Source organism: Poecile atricapillus, chromosome Z (genome assembly GCF_030490865.1).
Source record: "Poecile atricapillus isolate bPoeAtr1 chromosome Z, bPoeAtr1.hap1, whole genome shotgun sequence".
Lineage (NCBI taxonomy): Eukaryota > Metazoa > Chordata > Aves > Passeriformes > Paridae > Poecile > Poecile atricapillus.
In genome coordinates, this window is record NC_081289.1 from 67,584,060 (window position 1) to 67,599,275 (window position 15,216).

General features: G+C 36.3%; 1 protein-coding gene across 1 annotated transcript in view; it reads right to left on the reverse strand.

The window, feature by feature from the left end:
* The window catches only part of EDIL3 (EGF like repeats and discoidin domains 3), a 230,294-nt gene that overhangs the window by 128,281 nt on the left and 86,797 nt on the right, over positions 1 to 15,216 (reverse strand). The window contains exon 3 of the mRNA XM_058864096.1: positions 7,283 to 7,312. Within this exon, the coding sequence (XP_058720079.1) occupies positions 7,283 to 7,312 (30 nt within the window). The remainder of the gene's footprint in view (positions 1 to 7,282; positions 7,313 to 15,216) is intronic.

Here is a 15,216-nt window from a genome sequence, read left to right on the forward strand (position 1 = left end):
AGCTGCCTTTCGGCATCCCTGCCTTCAGATCCACTCCCTCTGTGCCCATGCTCAACTCGTCAGTCCCAGTTTTTTGCCTGTCAGCTTCCTTCCCCGAGAATTTCCCGTCTTTTCAGCACTTCTTGGATGAAAATCTCTCCTTTCCAGCAGCAGAGGATTTTGTTAACTCTTCTCTGTCACGTTTAGCCTTGTCACAGAATCCCAGAATCACTGGGGTTGGAAAAAACCTCCAAGAGCAGGAGTCCAACCTGTGACCGATCCCCGAGTTGTCAAACCAACCGGAGCACTCAGTGCTGCATCCAGTGGTTCCTTGAAGTGGTTCAGCTCCAAAACATTGTGTCTCCCCCCAAAAAGGTGCTCTTTTTGCACAATTCTCCTGTGTTTCAGCTCTGCTGGTCAGGAGGACTCAAGGAGGAGCAGGGTCCACTGAGATCCCTGCAGCAACAAAAGCAGCAGCTCGTTCATTTTCTTGTTCCTTCTCCATCTTCAGAGGTTGAAGGAGTAAATACCAAATAATAATCTTTGGGGTTTTTTTATTCACTTCTCTTAGCTGGCCAGAGCTAGAGCTAGCCCTGCTCCTTTTGTCTGTCCTGGCAAGGACTACCTTGCAAAACCTCTTTTTGGGGAGCCCAGCTTCCCAGATGGGAACAGCTGCTCCTGTTGATACAGAGCTGGTACCAAGAGATTGTGGGTTCACCTGGTTTCATGGAATCATGGAATCTGGGCTGGAAGGGACTTTAAATATCACCCACCCCCTGCCATGGGAAGGAACACCTTCCTCTAAACCAGGTTTCCCCATCCAACCTAGCCTAGGTCTGAGCTGAGCTCAGTCTGAGGCAGGTGCCCGGCATGAAAAGCTTCACCTGGGAAAGCTTCTGCCCCAAAATTCTGGTAAGAAAGGGAAAAGCAGACAGAAGGAAAAGTTCATGGCATAACTCAGTATCTGCTTTAGAGGATACCATGTGATCTCCCACGTTATTATTTTTTATTTGTACACTGGGATGAATATTGTATAACCACCACAAATACCACTCTCTGAAACTATGCAGATTATGCAAAAATGCCCATGTATGAGTTTCTCAAGCAGCTGCCAGCACTGCGGGCTAATTTCAAGCTCCTAGATTCCTTTTTTTTGTCAGTCTTGAAAAAAAGTGAGTGATTTTGCCAAACTGTGTTATTTTTATGATATACATGGACGGACAGTCGCTAAGGGATAGGCTAAAAATACTAATTAATTTTCATTCCTGACCTAAGCAAGATTTCCAGCTTTTAAATGTGACAGGCTACTCTAATAGCCTTCAGTGCCACCTGGCATCCAGAACTATTTTTACTGCATAAGCCTCATTTCCATCAGAATGGGGTTCAATATGACCTTTATATAATTTTCTGGTTTAGTCTATATTTTGCTTGGAATAGATGGAAAAGTAATTAGCAAGCTAGCTGCAGGCACTGGAAAAAATAAGATATGCAGTTTGAGAAGAGGAAAAAAAGGAATTGCTACAAATGCGTAAACCAAGTTCAGCAAGACAGTAAATCTGTGGTACAGTCCCTGGGGGAATGGCAAATCCTTTCCCTTAGAATAATTCTGAAAGATGATTTTCCTCTTTGAAATGTGTGAAATGGAAGAGCTTTGCACACCACAGCAAAATCACTGTGGCCCCAAACACAGCCTGGGAGCTGTCACACAACCACAGCTCCAGATCCTGCTCTGCAGTGGGCAGGAAATCTTTGAGAAGTGACTAGACACATCCTTGATGCTCAGAGGCAGATTTAACATGATTTTTATTTTCAAAGTTTCATTTCAATAACTTGAAATAAATAAATAAATAAATAAATAAGAAAATTCCAGTTTGGTTTCTCCTTCCTGATCACCACAGAATCATTGAGTTGTTTGGATTGGAAGGGACCAAAAAAATCATCCAGGCCCAAAACTCATCATAGTAACCATTGAAGAAGGTACTTTTTAATTTATTTTTATTTTTATTTTTATTTTTATTTTTATTTTTATTTTTATTTTTATTTTTATTTTTATTTTTATTTTTATTTTTATTTTTATTTTTATTTTTATTTTTATTTTTATTTTTATTTTTTTATTTTTCTTTCTACTTTTATTTCTATTTTTATTTTTACTTTCAATCAATAAAAGCCACTAGGGCATTATTTTCAAGGAGAAGAGAGACCTTTTGTGAAATCCTATTTCAAACCCACAACACTTAAGTACTTTAAGGACAAACAAGTGGTGTAGTTATTATATAAGGCTACAAGGATAATTTTCATGTAAATATTAATGCCAGTACGATCTGAAATGTTTTTTCCATTTCAAGTCTTAGTCTCATTCTCTGGGAACCAAGGGCATGTGCCCAGCACTTCAACCTCACCTGTCCTGTGATGAGCAGGGCAGCACCTCATGGTAAAAGCATTTTGTGACATGAAGCAAGGAAAGATAAGGAAAAACTGATTGCAGTATTCACATGTCTAAGAAAATACCTAGCTAATATTTGAATTATAGAATTATAGGCTGGTTTGGGTTGGGAATTTAAAACCCATCCAGTGCCACCCCTGCCACAGCAGGGACACCTCCCACTGTCCCAGGTGCTCCCAGCCCCTCCCAGGGAACAATTCCTGCCCAAAATCCCATCCAAATCTACCCATCTTTAAGCTAAATTAAAATTATTTTTAACTGTCTAAGACTGGTGACAACTGGAAACCTCCTACTTCTCACTTTATATGGTTATGAAAAATCAAAACAATGAAAATTTGATATTTTGAATATCAAAGTAATATTAAACTGGTACATGTGAAAACCTGGGATTTTAATAATAATATGTCTGGTGCTTTAAAACCATAAAAAATGACAGCCCAGTAATTTTTTAAAATGGAAAAATATTAAAACAGAGAAAACTAATTATTTTATAACTTTTTTATAATACAAATTTCATTGTTGTTTGGGGTGTTTTTTAAGTTCTGCATGTCTTATGAACAATTATATTTCTGAGGACCCAATAATTCCATCAGAAATACTCTCCTAAGAACCATCAAGGCTGTGCCAAGCAAGTCAGCTTTGAAATATCTATTGACCAAAATAATTTATATTACCTTTAATTGTTCATCTTTTAAAATCTATTTTCTTTCTCTAAATATTTTTTTTCTTCTTCTAATTATTTTTTTTTCTGTGAATGCAAACACCAAGGCAATATGTTTTGGTGTCCCTCTTTAAAAAGTTTTTAAACACAGGAGATCCAGGGAAAAAAACAAGCACCAGAGAAACCTGGAATTCTCCTAGCAGAAACAAAACAAAGCGTGCAGCATGTGTTTTGATTTTTATTCTGAAATTTAGATTTCAGGTGTTGATTGACACCAGGCTTCTAGAGTAAGAGTAATGTAAATTCTTAATACTTTCAGATGCCTATTTCTCATGACTTTTTGATATATGTAAATATTATGTCTTGTACAACTTTCATCCTGGAACTTGTGCTCTTCCATTATAATTATTTTCTAAAATTCCATTAATTTCCTTTAAGAAAAGTAATATAGAAACTTAGAAACTTAGTTCTATGAACTTTACATCAAACGTCTCTTCCATTTGATGTGGCATTTTCAACTTTTATTCTTTCTAAAAAGTAATTTCTCCCCACCCCCATGTTATTTACTTCTTTAGGGAAACCATGCTAAAATAAATTTTGTATAGACTGAAATTCTAAATGAAGAGGGAACAGATTAGATACCACATGGAATTTTCCAATTTTGCAATACATACATTAATATTTGCAATTCAATAAAATTTTCCAGGGGAAAAAATAGGTACACAAATATTCAATGCAGCTTACCTACTGGGATTATTTTTTAGTAATTCTTTGAAGAAGGAGGCCTTGTCATGTAGGGAATCTTTAATCTCTACAACACCTAAACCTTATTAAGACAATAGCAAAACTCACACTGCAAAAGAGCTTTTATTGCCATGAAAACCTAAATGTGTTTGCATATGTTATACAGATGGAATGCAAAGACCAAAATGCCAGCTTCCTAAAGCATTTGGTTAAAAACAGAAAAATAAAAAAATTAAAAATTAAAAATAAAAATAAAAAGAAAAATAAAAATAAAAATAAAAACAAAAATGAACGTGAAAATGAAAATGAAAATAAAATTAAAAATAAAAAATAAGTCAGAGTCAAGGAATGGCTACAGTAAAGTGACAATCTCAAAGGAGAGATCATCTTATTACTTAGTCAAAATCACTGTGTAGAGACAAGTGAACAAACTGCTGTGTGCTATGTTGTACTCTGTCTCATCACGTCTTGGAACCTGATATATATAAAAATAATATATACTTATATAATATATAAACATATAAAATAATATAATAATAATATTTTATAATTATTGTGTATTATATAGCATAATTATTGCATAATAAATTATAGCATATTATAATATTCATATGTTATTGATACATAATTACAATATAAAATAATATTTTAATATAGATAGATATTTTATATAACAAAATATTTTATTAGCTTTGGTTTTAAATAAGTCACAAATAATGAAGAAAGATGGCAAAGTGACCCAAACCAGAGTTTAGATGTCCACAGCGCCATAAAATCACAGGTATTTAACAGAAAAGAAAAAAGAGACCTATAAAAATGCTTACCCAGAGGCATTGTTAAGGAAAATTTTTTGAAACTGTGAGGAGTATCTGGAAAAACTCCGTGGTTTATCTTTGTTTATAAAGCAACTTGGGTAGAAAACAACAGGCAATAATTAGAGTTCATTACTCTGAAGCTTTCTGAAACTGAAGGAAAACCAGTGAAACATTATTTCTATAGCTACAGAGAGATAACTACAGGGCAGTTATTATTACAGGATTATTAATATTATTAATAATAAAATATTATTATTATAATAAACAAACAAACAAACAAATAAATAAATAAAATAAAGTAAAATTAAATTAAATTAAATTAAATTAAATTAAATTAAATTAAATTAAATTAACTGACTGGTTACAACACTCAAATTAAAATTTTAGTAACTTTGCTTCTGCAAGATTCCTCACATATGGCATTGCCAGAGCAGCTAGACCCTATCCCAAAAAGCAGAGTGTGGGAAATAGCAGTGTTTCATCCCTTTGGTTAAACAGCAAAGGAAATTTCAGTTTTGGTCCTGATCACAGGTCAATTAAAAGTTTTTAATTCTCATAAAATGTTGAAGCAATGTTTATAGTCTTCATAAAAATATTAGATGCACTTTCTCCTACCTCAAGTTCTTTCATAAGTGATGGCATTTGTTGGAAAAATACTATGTGTATGAATAAAGATTAGATAAATTTCATGACCTGGAGGAAACTTGCTGCGCTTTTTTTGTGGAAAAGAGCAAAATCTGTTATTGGATCAAACTGCCTCTGCCAGGCACATGCCATTGGAAGGCTCTAGGTGAGTGCAGAAGTTTTGAATACGGTTCCTCTCTATTTTTCTGCACCCCTGCCCCTTCCAAACTGCACAACTGCATTCCTAGCCTGAGGGAGGGGAATATGATTCAAGCAGAACCTGCATTTTTACAAATGCCACTACAATCTGAGAAATAAGCTGTATTAAAACAACCTTGTAAGAACGCAGAACTAATCTGTTACTTTCAAAACAGCAACATCTGGTCATATCTTACAGCAAAATCAATAGAAACTATAACTTATGGAGCATCTGAAGAGCTAGCATTGCTTCCAAGGTTTTAAGATAGAAATTTATGTTAGGTTGCATTTTATACATGGATTTTTCCCTCAGTATAAATAATATCTTTAGTGCAGCCCACGTGGCTGTGTTATAAATTCCACTTCCCTCCACCTGACTATTCTCAGTCGATGCAGCTTGGCCAGATCACAATTAGGGGCTCTCACAGAAACAGCAGTGGTGCTCAAAGAGGCCATGTCTTCAGGAGATACTCTAAAAAAAAATGGATTTAAACCATTTCCCTACAAGGAAAAAGGCTGGGGGTTTTGTTCTTTCCTGTGTAAAATAAAATCCTTTTCTAACTAAAGTTTCTAGTGAAGGGCTGCAGTCAGTTTCTGCTAAAAGTTGATGTTTTGTAATTACAATGCATAGTCCATGAGGGGTTTTGTTTTTCCCAAAATTCCTCTTTTTTTCTCCCTTTTTGCAGTGTTATTCCCCATCTCAGTCCTGCTTCCTGCTCATTTTCCTGCTACATTCGTGTTTAAAACTCCCTTTTGCTTCTTTCTGTATTCAGTCCTAGTCTTAACTACTCTCCCTCTCTCACATTCTACTCTTGGCTTTGTTCTCTGTCCTTTCATTTATTATTCTCTGCTGTATCCTAATTACTTATATTGCTCCCAAGTTGTAGGTTAGCGTTGTAAACAGTGTTCAATCCTTCCTTGCCATCTTCCTCTCTTCATTCACTTTCCTCACCTTTTCTCTTTTGCTCCTCTGGAGACCTTTCCCTCTTTTAACAAACCACTATAAAGTGATTCCCCATTTATTTGATGTTTTAGCTCGCTGGGTTTGTACAACTCAGTGCCATTTCAAATATGTTAGGCTGCTCAGTGGCATTCTTCTCTGGTACACTGTCTTCTTTTTTCTTTAAATACTCCCCAGCTAATGGATTGCCAATTAATTAGAAATAGTTAATCTTCGCAATAAAATAAACACGATGCGTTTGTGCCTCTTTGGGAGCTCCTAAACTAATTTTTATGACTGTGATGGTAACCATTCTCACTGCTTGGCAGCTTGTCAATGGAAATAAAAGTTTGCTGAGCAGATACCCAAGCCATTGTTTGGAGAATGTTTTCTTTGAGCAGGATGCTTCTGCATCTGCTGCCTCTCTTTTCCCTTCCTTCACTGCTTGTTCCCAGGTCTTTAAAGGATGTCAGTTTCGGGAAATCATCCAGGTGACTGAGTTTTGCCAGCATAAAGACAGAGAAAAATCTAACATTAAAAGAAAAAACAACTGTTTTTTGTTTTTCCCCCCCCCCCTCAGCTCCTGATTGACTCATTTTGTTATCTGAAGCTTGATGTGCCAGCTTAAGCATGGAACAAGGAAGGAACATGCCACTGATATTTTTAAATTCTACAGGAGTATTATGTTTCCTACTGACTCCAAGTTGAGGGGAAAAAAGGAAAAAAGAAGGGAGAACAGACAGAAGAGGGTAGATCCCAACTATGATACATCCATTTACCAAGTTACACACAAAATGGAACAGGCTAAAATGATTTTAGTTGAGGTAGCTCTCAAGAAATGGTTACCACAATGCAGATGTAATGTAAATAATTCATACCTGCTGAAGTTGGGTCCTCTTCAATGGAGGCTGTGCAAAAGGGTGTCAGGAGTGGGGAGGGAGGCAGGGACAGGTAATGGGAAGAGGAAGGAAGGGAAAGAGAGAGAGAAAAACAGAAAAAAATACAAATGAAGAAAGCCATGTAATGCTAATGGCTGTATTATTTACATTTTCTTAATATAAAAACAATTAGATATAACAAAAGCCTTTATTGTCATATTTTATTCTTTATTCCACCCCTTCTGTTGGATTCAGTTTCTTCCCAGCCTGGTGGGAATTGCTGATTCTGGAACTGAGCAGTTGGGCAGCTTTGGGGTGGGTTGTGTGTGTGTCTGCCAGGGACACAGCTACTCACTGGGCTTTCCATTCCAGATGTTTATTTTTCTGGGAAAAGCTAAAAAAAAAAATAATCCTGTCTTCACCTCTCCCTTTTGTTGACAGTTAACCATTAAATTGCCTTAAGTCACCATCAAAAAGCACTGATGGCTCTGGACTATCTATTACCTTCACATTCAAAAGAAGGAAACAGACGTATTCCCAGCAAAAGTGCATTTTAAAAGTACATCAGTGACCTAGTTCTTTCCCTTCTTTTAGTCAGTGTGGTTTATATACACATGCATCACAAAAACAGTCTCTTCACAGCCTTGAACATCTTTTGGATGACAGCAAAAGCTGAATTCAAGTGTTTCTCACTTGCATACTGTAAAAGAACCTAGACACGAGAGAACTCTCCATAAATGTGATATAGAGGCCCTCCTGAGATATTAAACACGTGGATCCATACTTTCACTTTTTCTCTTTTAATGACTGCCTGCTGCCAGCTGAAATGGAAGCTCCTCCTGTTTTGATTTCTTGCAGAACCAGTTCAAACAACACTCCCTGATCCATGGCAGGCATTGATCCACCCCCACAGAGTTTGCACATGGCATGGGTAAAAATTTCCAACATCTCCTCAAAGACCACCACCACCACGTTTGGTTAACTGAATTTATTTTTATTTTTTTATTTTTTTTATTTCCTCTTTTGCTATCACCCTGTGCTTTATTCAGGGAGGAGCTGGGAGAGGAGCAGTTTCCCTTTTTTTTGGCAAGAAATTGTCAACAGGCACCAAGTGCAATTGAGAGAGGCCACAAACCGGTTAATTCAGCAGAATATTCTGTATGCAAAAGTATGTGACAACCACACATCAGTTATTCCTAATTGCAGAGGAGCATGGTGTCCTTTTGGGGACTGTCAAATCTAATTGAGAGGAAATAATGAATTACTCTCTCAAGCACCAGCCAACCATCTTGTCCCTAACCACAGTCCTTGGAGGTAAACAGGTGATTTGTATTTCTAAAGTTTTTGGTGTTCAGATAAGCCCTGAGGAAGGCTACACAGAAACAACAAAACTTTATGTTAGACATAATTTAAAATGGCCTAAACACGGTACTTCTGCAGCTCCTTATCTAATGTCTGAATGTGTGCTTCAAAACAGGATTAATCTGTTATGCAGTGTACAGGTGTGGAGATCACATCAACCTTTGAAGATGTTCTTTTACTACTTAAATTTTAATAAAATGTGCTTGTGGTAGTAGAGGACTTCGAGGCAATGAAAGGAAAGAGGGAAGATACCATCCCACTGCTTTTAATTTGAGCTAATCTGCTGAATCACTAATTTAACAGCATGACAGCTGATTGTAAAAACACACACACAAAACCCACAAAAAACCAAAGAAACCAACTGACCAATAAAAAAAAAAAAAAAAAAAAAGCCAAAGAATGCTGCTACCACAAGCCCCATAAAAACAACAACAACCCCTGAAACCAGAATATTTGGAACATTTAAATCTTAGAGAGAAAGAATCTGTAGTAAAATCTGAAGTAAACAAACTGCAAATTAAGCCAATAAAGTAGGTTGCAATTTCTCAAGGTACCAGTGGAAGAGACAACTACACAGACACAAGAGAACATGAAAGCTGGAAGTCGGAATTTTACAAATGCCCCAAATCCATATTTGCTTCCAGCTCTACTGCTGCTTGAACGAAAAAATAATTCAAAGAGGCGGAGACTCTGCTTTAAAACTGGTTGAACAAAATTGTCCAATTATACAAGGAATATTTATTCCAGTAGCCATTTCCTTCAGACTGCTATTTGAATAATATTCTGAGACTTAATTATGGGGATGAATAGCAGCATTAGCAATTCAAAGCTGGATTCTGTTATTACTCTGGTGGTTGTTTCAGAGGGACCACTCTGCACTTAGGTACACATCTAAATAAAACAGGATAGCTGAACCTCAGCTGAATATATCACTCAGATGCCAGAATGGCTACGCCAATAATGTTACTTTTCTGTTTGTTCAATTAATTTTGGCTATTTGATTGGTGGTTTAAGCTCATCCAGGAATAGACTATGTTCTTTTCTTGTCTCAGAGTTACTGAGAACTGCTTTTGCAAAAAAGACCTAATTCTTCTTGTCAGTACTGTGTTTCTTAATCCTAGACAGAAATTAAAGATGAGTATTAAAAATGGAGGTGAAAATGCAGTTATGAACTTGTTCACAATTCATACAGACTTCTAGAAAACAATTAAATTAACTTAACCTCTTGATTTTTGTGACAGGATATTTTTACCTCCCTTTAGATTAATAAACCATGCTCAAAAAAAGCCAGCCTTCAGTAAGATTCTGAGTGCTCAAAGAATATATTTACTTTTGCTTTATCATACCAGCTCAAATGCAGTACCAGCACTCTGCTTTCCACTTCTTAAGGAAATGCACTAAATTACCACACCAAAAATTTCCTACACGACACCACCTTTTTTTTTTTTTTTTCCCCATCAGCAGTGATTTAAAACACTTAGTTATTTTAAAAAATCTCTTTATATAGTGACTCATCCTCAGGGTAATTATCTGTAATTTACTCTTTGCTTGTTTCAGAGGAGTGGGGAGGGAGTAAGAAGGAGTTGCCTTGCTCAGCTGGTGACTCACTGCTGTGGGTGGTGGGTCCCCATCAGCCTGGCTTCTGACTCCCACTCAACAAAACTTAACCAAAAAAACAAAAGGCCCCCAAAAAAGTCACAGACATCCCCAAGTCATGGTCTGATAACAGCACTGTGAATTACTCTAGAGCTTTAAAGCATGTTCCACAGCACATTTCTTCCCCTTTCAGTGCACCATTGACAAAATTTAATAAGATATACAGCAGGAGAAATGTTGGATTTTATCTTCTTTGTTAAAAAAAAAAATAAATCTGATGTTCGGTTGGGAAAACTTAATTTTGTTTTTCTTATGGGTGAATAATGCTGCATGACATAAGTGGGATTAAGAAAAAAAAACAACCCAAGAAGACAGGGGCAAGTTTGGAAAGCCTATACCAGGATACATATCATCCAACATTGGCTTAGGAGAGATAATGCAGAAAGGCAGTGCTTGGATAATATCTGAATATCTATGCAAAACTCCTGATTATTTCTGTTGCAATGGCAGAAACCTTGACAGGTGTGGGGGAAAAAAAAAAGTGAATTTTGAAGCATAAATATCTCAGTTTAGACAGATCCAGTCTACCAGCCTGCTATGCTACCTTATATCTTATGACACATTACACCAGCTTTGCATTACATTAAAGCTTGTGTTCAGTTAATATTAATGTGAAATATTTTTTTTCATCATTCAAATGAAATGTAAGACTCATATACAAAAGAGTAGAGTCAGATTTATACATGGAATTATCCCAATGGAAAATCCGTGCAAGAGGTCCAAAGAATTATCCAAAGGAACAGTAAGCTCCAAGAGCAAATAACATTTTTCCGAATGCGACATCAAAAATAAATTATATTCTGCTCAGCATCAGATCTCAGGGGTCTCAGAGGACCTGCATGCAAGGAAGACTGACTGACTTCCCAAATTCTCAGCTGTAGTCATTAAGAATGTGATTTTAATGCTACAGATGTTTCACTGGAAACATGTGCCTGAGAATCCTGTCTCTTCCATCTCTCCACATCTGACAGAATTCTGCATCCACAGACCCTTGGAGCAGCATTTGCTTCCTTCAGCTGGCCAAGCTGTTTCTGAAGTCTTTCATGAGAAAAACAAAACAAAACAAAACAAAAACCAAAATTAAAAAAAAAACAAAACAAAAAACAAAACAAAAAAAAAACCAACAAAAAAAAGAAACCCAAGCAAACTAAAAAAACCTCGCAAAACCAAAACACAAACCAAAAAAAAACCCCACAAAAAACAAACAAAAAACCACAAAAAACAAACAAAAACCCCAAAAAAACTTCACACAAACAAAAAAAACTAAAACACCCCAAAACCCCCCAAAAAAACAACTACTGCAACAAACATCCCAAAGAAACAGATAAAAAAGGGAAAGCAGAACAAACAGAAATGAACAAAAACCCAGCCAGAAGGAGGACACCAGGCCCCCCACCAGTGCACGGCAGAGATAACTCTCCATGAACTGATGAAACTCTGCTTGGGTGACAGATGTTCGATGGAAAACAAATATATTAATTAAGAAACCCTAAAAATGGCCCTTGGCGCTTAGTGGAAAAGATGTATCACTTTTCACAGGTTTACATCGATTTAAGCAGTTAAAACCTATGAAAAACTTACTCTCTCTTCATTGTTTTATCTCAAGAAAAATAAATTCTAATAAAAAAGTGGTTGTCTGAGCAAAATGCCGCGTATTATTAAAATCTAGGATACCAGCGTCTTAAAATGACAGTCTTAGAAAAAGGCATCTAATTCATTCTCACTTTTTTTACCAATCACCAAGGCCATCAGTGTTGACTGAGAAGACGTTTAAATATCAAATAAAAAATATATTTAGGTGAAATTCTACATTTTGTAGAAGACAGGATTAGGCAATGATTTTTTTGGGGGGTTTGTTTTGTAAGTGCCTTCAAATTTGCACCTCTCTGGAGCAAGGCAGGAGAGCCCTGGTATTTGGCAGGATAATCCTTGTGGAAAAGAGTGTAAAGAAATTAAGTTTTAAAGCAGTTCTTGAGTTCTTAGTCAGCTCCAGCTCTTGCCAAGGATTGCACCACTGCCAAAGGCACAACACAACTGCAAGTTGTAATTCTGAAACCAGGAGTAGCCTGCCAGGGCTTGAAATATCTCCCAGTTTTACACACATGCACAATGCCCCACGCAGTTTTGAGAATATGTGAATATTCCAGAAGAGCAGAAAATGGAATGAGAAGGTGTCCCTGGCATAAATAAAAATATAATAATAATGTAAATATATAATAATAAAAATATATCATGAATAATATAAAAATATAAAAATAAGTGTGCTCGAAAAGGTAAAATTAGGTAAGGTTTCAAATCAGTGTGCAAAAGTCTTTGCTTCTTTAGGTGTCAAAGAGCACTCTCCAGCAACCAAATGAATAATCTGAAAACAAAAATGCTAAAAAAAGGCTGTAAAATACAGTTTTAGAAGGAGGCACCTTCCAGCACCTGTTGCTGAGGATAAACCTACCTGGGAGAAACAGATAGAAAGCTTTGTCTTTCAAGCCAAACAATTTCACTCTTTCATATTTCAATCACTTGCCTGAAGCTGTTTTGGTTTTTTACGTGTTTTAAGGGAAATTTTACTACCTGTTCTTATGTGAAGGTGGAATTTTAAATTCTAAATTTTAAATTTTAAAATTTAAAATTTAAATTTTAAAATTACATCACACACCACACTGCAAAATAATAATGGTGTTAATACTTTTTATTTTATGGCTATTCTCCCACCTGGGGGATGAAAAAAAAACCTCAAAAAAACACAATAGAAGCCCACTCAGATGTTCACAGAGTGTTTGCTGGCTCTGGACTGGTAAAGGAGGCTGGATTAGGTCTCTCCATGTGGTTTTTTATCTGTACCACACCTGAAAACATTCGATGTGCAACATCCAACAGCATTAAAAAAAGTATTCAGAAGGCAATAAATAAAAAATGCCCCAAACAGATGAGAAAATAGCAGCTAAGACAAATAAACACCAACTCTGTTCAGTCCTGTAATATCAGACACTAACCTTAATGCTTGAGCTTCCTCAAAATGGCAGAATTTGCCATTTTTAACCCCAAAATAACTTCAACCAGCTGGCCTGTGGCCAGGCAATTGCACTTAGACTGTCGAAACACATGCTGGGAAGGTGAATAAATACCCAGGAAACCCCAGAGGCCTTCAAACCCTAAAATTTCAGGGAAAATATGAATCCTGCAATTTTCAGTGATTTCCCTCTTTGTGAGTTTTGGCAAATTTGTAGTGCCAGCTGCAAAGATTGTGCTGCCATCCCTTCTAGGCAATGAAGCTGTACAAAGCAGCAGGCAGACAGAAAATTTGTCATAAAAGCATCAAGATTGGGCAACACCTCTTAAAACAGAGAGCCACTAATATTAAATTAAATATTACATTAATATTAAATTAAATATTAAAAGTCTTTAGTTTGAAATGAGAGAGAAAGGATTCAATAGCCACAGTTTAGTAGAAAATGCATCATAAAACACGTAAAATTATTTATTATTAAATAAATGCATTTATTTAGTGAATAAACTGCACAGGACCAGGGACAGTTCTTGGTGCAAATAACTGGCTTCATTATAGGCCCTACAAAAGAATTAACTGGTTTTTTTAATATATATATATATATTTATATTTATTCACATATAAGTCTATAGTGCCCTGTTGAGCATGACTGAGGGCTGGCATGCTGCTTGAATAAAAACTTCCACAGAACACCATCTCCATCACAGGAAACCTGAGCTCTAAATTGCATAAATTGCCAAGAGAATGAGAATTCAAAGGGGCAGGTGGCAGATAAAATGAGAGATGGTTCAGTGTGTGCTTTTTAACAGTTTTTTTTGGTAAATTCAGGAAGAAAGGAAATGCCCCACAGTAAAGCTACACAGCATGAACACAGGTGTGGGAGAAGAACCAAGTCCTGGTGCAAGAAAGGCAAAGAAGATATTTTTAAATTAATAAAAGATCATTTTCTTTGTTCAGGGAGAGTTTGGAGACTGGAAGCTTCTGCTTAAGGAATAATAGACACACAAATATTCTCTTCTAACTTTTCTGATTGAGCAGAGACAAAAGAAGATCCCATGAACTTTGCAGCCTGTATTGGGTTTATTTTCAGCTTTGGTACAACCAGAATAAATATCTATCTGAATCCATAATTGTTTAGCACTGAAAAATGTGTGTTGAAAATCATGTGTGACATAGAGTGCGGCAAAACGGTGTCAGTAATACAATACAAATCAATAAAACAGTATTTTAATATTTAAAACAGTAAAATCTATACCTCAAAAATTCATTACCACAGACCTGGGGTTAGAAACAGTGATAAAAAGCCATATATCAGTTTGCCATGCTGAAGCCAGAGCCCTTCAAAAACAATGCATTGTTCTGCCCCAAAATACGACTGGCAAGGAAACTTTAAACCTTGGCCAATTTAAACAAATTTCTGAGTCCTAATCCGGTTTTACTGAGCACACAAACTTTTTTGCTGACATCTGTACTTCAATAAGCAGGAATGGCAAAGGAGAAACATGCTCAAGTGCAAAAGAAAGTGATTTTTTTTCTCTCTTGCTCATGTGAGCATGGCTTTGAAAGGTGCAAACTAGACAAATGGACTGTGATGAGAAATAGAAAAAACACACCTGGTGTGAGGTTCCTTTATTCTTCTCAGAAATGCTGCATTTTTGCTCTTAATTTTTCATCTATATCATTCCTAATTTTTCAGAAAATAACTAGAAATGGAGGCCTTTTCTCACGAACAAGGGAGGATCATTTACACTGATTTTTCTCTTCTCTTGGTGAATAAAGCTGTTGACTGGAAGCCAACACTTTATCAGCTTCTCTGAATTCACCCCTGAAAGAAACATTTTCGCAGCATCCATCAGTGAGCACCATGGTGCTCCTCCATGCCCTTCACTTTTCATTAGTGTAGGAGTCAGGC